The 9,144-nt window shown below is 34.4% G+C and overlaps 1 protein-coding gene across 1 annotated transcript; it reads right to left on the bottom strand.

Annotated features, from left to right (window-relative positions):
• Window positions 1–2,538: 2,538 nt before the first annotated feature.
• On the bottom strand, window positions 2,539–8,634 carry LOC107787717 (MOB kinase activator-like 1A). The gene is made up of 7 exons (XM_016609326.2): window positions 8,450–8,634; window positions 7,040–7,088; window positions 6,131–6,239; window positions 5,405–5,498; window positions 4,876–5,009; window positions 4,077–4,240; window positions 2,539–2,884 (listed from the first exon to the last, which is right to left on the bottom strand). The coding sequence occupies exons 1-7, from the start codon at window positions 8,470–8,472 to the stop codon at window positions 2,810–2,812; spliced, it is 648 nt and encodes a 215-aa protein (XP_016464812.1). The 5' UTR covers window positions 8,473–8,634; the 3' UTR covers window positions 2,539–2,809.
• Between the last annotated feature and the right edge of the window lie 510 nt (window positions 8,635–9,144).

Here is a 9,144-nt window from a genome sequence, read left to right as displayed (position 1 = left end):
ACTCAAAAACTTCTAAAAACACTTTCGCGCGTCCGATTCCTATCAAATCAACTCAGAATGATGCCAAATTTTGCGTACAAGTCATAAATCTTCATATGGAACTATTCCCAGGCTCGAAATCCCAAAGGACCTCGATAACACAAAAGTCTACTCCAAACCAAACTTAAAGAACTTGAAAAACCTTCAATGCGCCAACTTTCAATATTAAGCGATGAAACGCTCCCGAGTCATTCGAAACCCGATCCGAACACACGCTCAAGTCCAAAATCATCATACGAACCTATTGGGACTATCAAATCCCAGTTCCGAGATCGTTTACTCAAAACGTTGACTCAAGTCAAACTTAACCATTATTGGCTACTATTAAGGAACTATGTGTTTCGATTTCAACCCGAACCTTTCCAAACCTAAACCAATTACCCCTGCAGGTCATAAAACAGTAAAAGCACATACATGAGGTCTTAATTAGGGGAACGGAGATCTAGAAAGTAAAATGATCGGCCGAATTGTTACATATTGTATTTAAAGTAACAATATGATACGATACAATAAGTAACAATCATCCAAACAAGCAGTTAATGAAATAATTCATAGCTACGCAAATGTCTATAGATTGTTTTACACCATAAATTTCAAAAGATTTTCTTTCTAAGGAGTACTTGAAAATTTAATTTAGATTACACAACTAACCATGTTTTACAAGGAGTTCGAAATCAGGTTGTGCCTACCACCATTCATGTGGGTTAAATGAACTTCCTAAAGGTAGGATCTGGAGTTGGTATATTTCAATAAAAGGTTCTTTATTTTGTTTATAGATTAAATAATAATTTGGCATAATATGTCAATACTCCACTCCAGTTACTCTGTGCATACCTAAATTATCGCTAGTTCAAATAGTCAAGTGTCGGAGATAATTAGGACCAACAACAGCTTAGTGCGCAGTGCACTGAATCAACGAACAAAGTTGTTTCAAGTTAGCGAAACAATCAATCAGCTTCCGGTTAATTTTAGGGGTCGTCATCCAACTAGCGTATATTTTACAAAAGTCATTATTCTATTTTTTATCACTTAAAAGTGACTCAACTTTTTCAACTTTTTCTTTCTCACTTAAAAGTCATTCTAACTCAAATCATATAAAATATTCTACAAAAAATCTGTAAACTTATTACAAAAATCTAATAATAATGACATATCTGCTTAAATGACCTTACCCTGTTTGGCTCATTTTCCGTCAATCCGATTTGACCCATACCCAAATAAGTTATTAATATAAGACCATCAAAATGAAAAGACAAGAACAATCATTTTATGCTAAAAACAATTCTTCATATGTTTGTTACAAAATAACTCTAATGCCACCAATTCCCCAAAATTCCATAAAAATATACATAGAACTAGCTTTTGCATCCTTCAGATCACTTTATAATGTCAAAATGTTGCTTATTAAACAATATCAATAAATAAAAATACTACTCAACAGCTAAAGTGCATAATGGAAGTTGTCTTATTAAACAATATCAATAAATAAATATACTACTCAACAACTTAAGTGCATAATGGAAGTTGTCAAGACACACAGCCTATAGCATTAATAGTTTGGACAAAAGAAAGACACAACATAATATTTTATTGACTGTATCTGTACGACCAAGACCCAAAAAGAAATTTAAAAACCGTAATTATTATTATTAGCTAGCGTTTGGCCATAGATATCCAAATTTATTTTGAAAAATCTGATTTGGGTGAAGTTTGGTTTGAAGATGAAAATGTGTTTGGACATCTATTTTGGGTGAAGTTTGGTTTGGAAAACACATGAAACATGACTTATACACATAAGTTCTAAAAACTATCAGAAATACCCAACAATACCATTATCAATAACATTCATTATATTATCGCAAACCATAGTCCTGGACATAAATAAATTTGATACAAAATTATCATTTTTATAATAAATTACATGATACACTATCAGATGACCGAGAAAACGAAGCAACATCTTTACAAAATAATAAATGGTGAGCTTTTTTATAAAATACAAAAGTTTGGGGCAATTTTTTAAAAATATAATAGTGATATTTTGGCCCAAAACCAGCTATTGAGCTTGTTTTGGGATTTGGGATTTGGGACTTGGGATTTGGCCAAAATGTAGATAATATCTATGGTCAAACATGTGTTTGCCAAATAAAACCCAAGTTTATTTTGACAAAATTTATAGCCAAACAGGACCTTAAATTAAAAGACCTATTTCAAAGAGTGGCCACAGAGTGTATTTTATTAGGTGGAGAAACGTGGTTTTTTTTTTCTCAACCTATTTGGGTTATGGTTCAACTCGAGCTGATGGGGAAATGGGACTAAAATGGTATGGTCATTTAAGCTTATGTGACATTATTATTAAATTATTTAAGGCATTAAATTTAATGCCTGCCAAAAAAAATTATAAGACATCTTATAAGTTTTAAGCTAGAATGAGAAAGATGAAATTGAGTTACTTTTAAGTGATAAAAAATAGAATAATGACTTTTGTGAAATAGACACTTACCTAAGAAGCATTACAGAATTACAAATATATAAAGTTTTTTACTTTAGTTTTTCGACTGCCACTCGGATGCTCTTTATTTATTCATATAGTATATAAAATAAAAGCAAGTAGAAAAACTAAAATGCTACAAGACAGGCACAATATTAATGATGCTAAAATGTCAACTTAGGCTACATACTTAGAAGACTAAAATACATTTTTATCACATTATACTAATTAGTAATTCCTATTAAAACAGGTTAAAAAGCAAAGTGAAAGAGGATGTGCTCAGTAAGGAACAATAATAGATTCTATGAGCTCTTGGAGTGGAGCCAGCTCCTTTTTGTCAATCAGCCCGAACTCCTGCAGAATAAACATCAATTATATATAAGCATTAACATAATCAATCTCTAAGATAAGGAATTATAAGAAACCTAAAGAACAAATTTTGCTGCATACTGAAGTTCTTGACATAATCAATGTTTTCACAGCAACTCTCATCACTTCCTTAGCAAATAAAAGAAACTGCAGTAATTTCATTGCCCCATTTTGGCTAACTTGGTGATCTTTGTTTCCAATAGACTCCATTATTCTCCATTGTGTAGTAGTTCATTCAAATTAATCACGTAGACTATCTCTTCTATTTTTTCCTTTTTTGGTGGTATGGTTTAATTATTTGCATATCCTATATGTTACTTCCTGAGTCCAGATATGCGAGTAATAGCATATAATTGCAAATTAAGAAACAGACATGAATTTGTGGAGTCTCTCCTCTCTTTATTGCATCGGATAGATTTCGATAAAGGTTTGGAGGAATTAGCAATTTGGGAGTTATTGGTATTTAATTAGAGGGGAGTGAGCATAAGTTGGAAGATGTGAAGGAGGATGGAAAGAGGAAGTGAAATACGCAGGGAACTTCAGAAAAAACAACAGTCGATTATGCAAATCCTGATACTGTAAAATGGTTATTATTCTCCTCCAACCAAAGAAAATATGGTAAACTGATTTAACACGAATAAAAGCCAGATAGAGCAGCAATTGACAAAATCCAATATCAGATTTTTAACGAGTAAATAATTTGCTAAATGATCCATCTTTAGGCTTAGAGGGAGGAGAGGCTTTTGCTTTTCAGTTGCTGAATGGGAACTTCAGTTCAGAAATGCATTATCCGATTGAGATATTTATTCTTTTTACAAAAAACAGATATTCCACGAGACGATAAAATAAGATGTCTAAGAAGTACATCTCAAATCTCAGTTGAGTCAAAATTAGGTTGACATCGGTGTACAGAAACTTCAAATAGAAGGTAAACAGAGAGAATGTGCCTGTGTGTGTCATTCAAAGAAGACCAAAATATAGAGGGGGGAAAAAGAGAGCTAAGACTCTGGAAATTGAATATTTGAGAAACTGAAACTACTGGAGGAAAAAAGGTAATATGATGTAAATTAGGTAGACCTATGCAATGACCATGTCTAAAACTTCGGAAGAAAGAAAACTAGTAACATGCACAAACAAGAAAGAAAATGTATTCAAGTTCTACAATTTAATAACTCACATGGGTGAAGAGTATGAAATGCTTGAAGCACGTATTCAAATGGGCTTCCTCCTTAAGGCTCACGATCTTCTGAAAATGAGAGTGATAAATATGTGCATATACACGAAAGAGGCGTTTGAATATTGTCTTGACAACATCCTTGAAGTTCGGAGGAAAAGGTGCACCTACAAAAACATAGCCCAGTCAACAATGAGAAAGGTAACATAGTATTGTCTGAATTAAGAAAGCAATTGATATCAGTTAGCTAGGAATCCCCATCCCATGCCAAGCCACCTACTCTTGCACATTCGCCCTTCCCCCTCTTGTGAGCCTATTCTTGAAATAAACTCGCACACACTCCCTTTCCAAAAAAACATCAATACACCAAGTACTACACTTAGATTTATTGGATTTGTTGCTAAAATATCGGTATTAAACCCGAAACTCCCGGCAGATGGTCAGTGGCCCAAAGAAACGAAGAATCGGTTACGTTTTTCATATGATCTGGAAAATTTTCAGTTCGCTCAAGATTGCTCCCTCCATCCATTTTATGGAGATAGAAGCTAACATGACTTGCATATTAGCAGTAGTTGTAGAATAGTTCTAGGGAACATAATACAATGTCAAACAAAATCTTAAAAAGAAATAGGAAATTTCAAGCTTGAGATCATAAGCAGAATTCTTAGAACAGTGAAAGAGTGTGAAGCAATTTAGACGTTCCAAAATAAAAAGTCGATCATATAAGTTGGGATAGAGGAGAATTGTTTACATCTCCAAAATGACAGGAAATGTTAGTCAGGAAGCTGGAATAAGCACTTACCAAGCCTTTGAGGAAATATAGATTCGTCATCCAATTGAGTTTCAATCCAATCCATCAAATATTCAACATATTTTGGGGCTGAAACTTCAATAGGCTTCTTAATCTGTACACCATCAGCCCACCTATACTCATACCTGAAACACATTAAACAATCACTTAGTTATTCCTGGTATTAGTTCCATGGTAAACTTTCTCCATTGTAACATTCAAGCCATTTCCTGGAACTACAAATACCAAGCAGACAAAGACCGATATAATTCTAATCCTTTGAGATAAGCTCAGGGAAAATAAAGAAGAAACTCAATAAATGGCAATTAATGAATTGATATCATGAACTCTTAATATTCTGCTTTAGGGGAGTCTTTTCTTGATTATATTTTTCCCATCGTCAAAACAGTTTGAAAGAATCAACTCCCCTTAACCAGAGATAATTGCAGCGACTCTTTTATCCCCAAGGAAAGACAAAATTGCATCTCAAATAATGTAGATAATGTAAATAAGCCGGAAGCAGCTTATTTATGAAACATACTTGGGGCCTGCAGTCATTGTAGGGCAGTTTTCTGGCGTACAGAACTCAGTGAGGGTGCCGTAAAGAAGATTCACCTGGTTGAAGAAATCAACAGCTGGATATTGAAAAACAAACAACCACCATTTAATTAAATATGATCAGCTTACAGCAACAAGTAAGCAAACAGGATGTAATATATGCAGCATTCCATTCTCAGCATTGTCTTCAAACAGAGAGTCACATGTAAAGCAGCATTATAGCTGCTGTGCAGATTCTATCTGCAATGTGAGAATATAGTACATTCCACCAGCCCTTAGACTTGATTTGATGTCCTCACATTTAATGTTTTGGTGAATATGAACTTCTATCAGAATGAAAGTAAGTTGCATGTCATCTCTTTCAGATTTATGTACTAAAAGGATATAATTTCCAAAAAATGGACATATTTATAGGACAAACCAAAGAATTAAAGAACATCAGTCAATTTGGGGAGATTGAAGTGCCTGTTCTTTTCCTTTCCAATAGCCAAAAGAGGAAGGGAGGATAGACTGAAGTCTGGTTCCAGAAGTCAAGATTTTGGAGATTAAAAGTGGCGAGACTCTTACTCTGCAGTTCAATTAACATAGTAAGTCCAGCAATGACATGTTCCAGTTATCTCAAACAGCAGAAGTATAGGTAATACTAATGTTCCAGTGGACGTCTGTCATTATGTATGAGAAGACAGGAGGAAAGAGAGAGAGAACATACTGTTGACAGCTAGCCATTCATTAATATCTTCCCCTGGAGGAAGCCTTACAGCTTCTCTTAAGTTTCCGCTGCCTAATGTGGCATCAATGTGCTTTCTTAACTGAGCCCCCTGTAACCAAAAAAAAGGGTGATGAGCCATTCAAGGGTAAAAAATACAGATCAATTTCAAATCAAAATAAAGATACATTAGAAGAATGATAAACTAGCAAGACAACTAAAAGAAAAAGGAATAATATCGCGCCAAGGATCTAAGCTAAGTATGAGATACTTTAGATCGTAGAACTAGCCTACTATATAAACTTTAACAAGCCAAAATTTGAGGTTGAAAGAGCCTCCAAGAGTGCCAAACAAGTTTTATGTCAAATCATTTGAATTCATTAATTCGTTCTCATCTTGATATTGTTTTGCGTGATAGTACTTGAAAGTGGAAAGAAGTGAACTTAAGTATAATCTTGCTTAACACATTATAGTATGCATGACAAGGGAAGGATAGTATAGTGAAAAAGACTCTCCATCTCCGACAATGAGTTTGGGGATCAGTCACCAAAGGTGCGGACGTGAAAAGTCTCCAATGACCCTGGGGGTTTAGGGATGGGGTTTACCAAGTCCAATAAGATCATAATAACAAGCCTACAATATGCAACTAAATACATAGGCTTTTTCATTCAAAATTCAACTAATGACGAGCTTGTAATTAGCACGAGAAAAATAGAAATCTAAGCATGTTCGGATTATAAAAATGTAGGATCCCTTTAAACTTGAAGATGTCTTTTGTTTCATAAGTTCTGGGAATTGGTGGTATCAACATCAGCATGGTAGCAGCTAAACACTTAACATACAGGAATTAACTACCAAAAAAACAAGAAGAAAGCAACAGAATATCTTCTTTAAACTAGGAACGAGCATAACCTTACTCCCTGAGGGTGCACTCTTTTTGGGCCGGAATGTTCTCTGGTTCCTATAAACCAATACCAAACAAGGTGTTAGATGAATAAGGATATGTACCCATGCCGCCGAAAAGGATAGCAAAGGACACTTTTAAAATAAAGCTAATTGAATGACAAGAAACACAAGGCAAAATAAGCAATAACCTACAAGGTCAAATGGAACTAGTAAATTTGAGAAATAGCGTGATACTCACCCATTAAAAGACATAATTTATAAACATGAATAGCAGAACTAGCATTATCTTCATCGAGCTGAAGCCTTAAGATACAAAAACTTGCTAAGTAACGTGTTATCCTTTTTTATTTACCCAGTCACTACAACTATTGACTAGTTGTCTATTAAACATAAAACCAGGAGGAGCGCAGAGAGAGAGAGAGGACTTTCTCCAATTTTCCACGGCTTGTGAAATTCTCTATGGTTCAAAAAGGGAGATAATTTCTAAAAGTAAAAGAAGATTTCCTTCTTCTTATACACAGCAGAACGTCCAACCTCCTGAATCATCTCTTTAAATAAAATTTGTGGACTTATCCATCTATAAACATTGGTGGAGCCACAACCAATGAAGGGGGTTCAACTGAATCCCCTTTGTTGGAAAATCATACAGTGTAAATTTGCTTTATGTCACAGGTTCAATTTTTTTGAATCCCCTTACTGAAATTTCTGGTCAGCCACTTTCAGTAAACAACCTTTATAATAAGCAAGTTCATCTGCAATTAAAAAGGGTACGTGACTAGCGACTATTCACTGAATATAGCACCAATAACATTTGATCTTGAAATACTAATAACTTAACACCCTGGATTTCTAACCAAAGCAAGTCAGTGATGGACCTAGTTTGTAAGCTATTCTTCACATGAAACCAGTAGCTTTTGCTCAAACTCTGTATATGTATTAAAAACCCACTAAATATCTATAAATATCATGATATTTCTGTAGGAACTAGGAACTCATAAATAACAAATTCTGGATCCGCCTCTGAAGCAAGTGAAGTTAATAATACATGTGAAGTATTATCAATTAGCCACACAGAAAGGAGGAATGCGAAGAACTTTAGCTCCTACCAAATTACAATCTTCTGAAAAGTACAAACAGTTTACACCAAAATAGCCAAATAAAATTTGAAACCGCTAATCCTCAGCATTCAAAGAATAAACAAACAGAAAAAACAGCCTAAAAGGCTAAAAGTCTAAAACCAATAAATCATCATTCGGCAAATATCAACAATAACCATGCTTGGGAAAAAAAAAAGTCCAGATCAAGAAATTCGTTGAAAGGTGATCAGAGATCATGAAAACATATAATTCAGCATCAATTCACAAAAAAGAAGAAGAAGCAATTCACAATCAAATCAAAAGAGATGATTAATTTTACCTTCCAAGGCCAAAAAGACTCATGGTCTTTTAGATATATGGAAAATTTTAAAGAAAAAACGATTCTTTGATAGCTTTTTACGCGAAGAGAAGGAGAAAGGGTGGCAAGGAGAGACTTGGAGAAAGATCGGGCAGCGGAGAAGAAAGCTGCCCACATTGGAGGGGATTTTATTTATTCGCGGGCGGGCAGTTTAGTTTCCTATTTGTTTTTTTTTTAAAAGTAATTAGTGGTAGCATCGAAAAAAGCTGGTGCGCACTGAATTTTCACCCAATGAAAGGAAAAGAAAAAGGAAAATTGCAGAAAGTGATTGGATTTTCTCTGGAGCTAAAGTGACGTATTGCTGACCGCATAGCTGACACGTGGTTTATTGCAACCGATCAATTCAGCACTCTTATTCCTCTTGAGAAACTGGGAAAAGAAAAGGAGCACGGATGCACTAAGTGATGAGGTACGAGAAATTAGTAGTGATAAGTCTAAGGAAAGATAGAGTTAGATGGATGAAGAATTTGAGAGAGTTATTAGATACGACATGATATATTTTTAGCTTATCAATGACATAATCATAGATAGGAGAATATGGATGTCGAGGATTAGGATAGAAAATTAATACGTAGTCGAACAATTTTTCTCTTTTATGTGGGAGATCATTCTTTTAGTTTAGAGCACCTTATTCTTCAATTATCACTCACTATTAG

The sequence above is a fragment of the Nicotiana tabacum genome, chromosome 15, assembly GCF_000715075.1.
Source record: "Nicotiana tabacum cultivar K326 chromosome 15, ASM71507v2, whole genome shotgun sequence".
Classification (NCBI taxonomy): Eukaryota; Viridiplantae; Streptophyta; class Magnoliopsida; order Solanales; family Solanaceae; genus Nicotiana; species Nicotiana tabacum.
The sequence above is the reverse complement of the archived record's forward strand: the minus strand, read 5'-3'. Positions and strand labels throughout refer to the sequence as shown.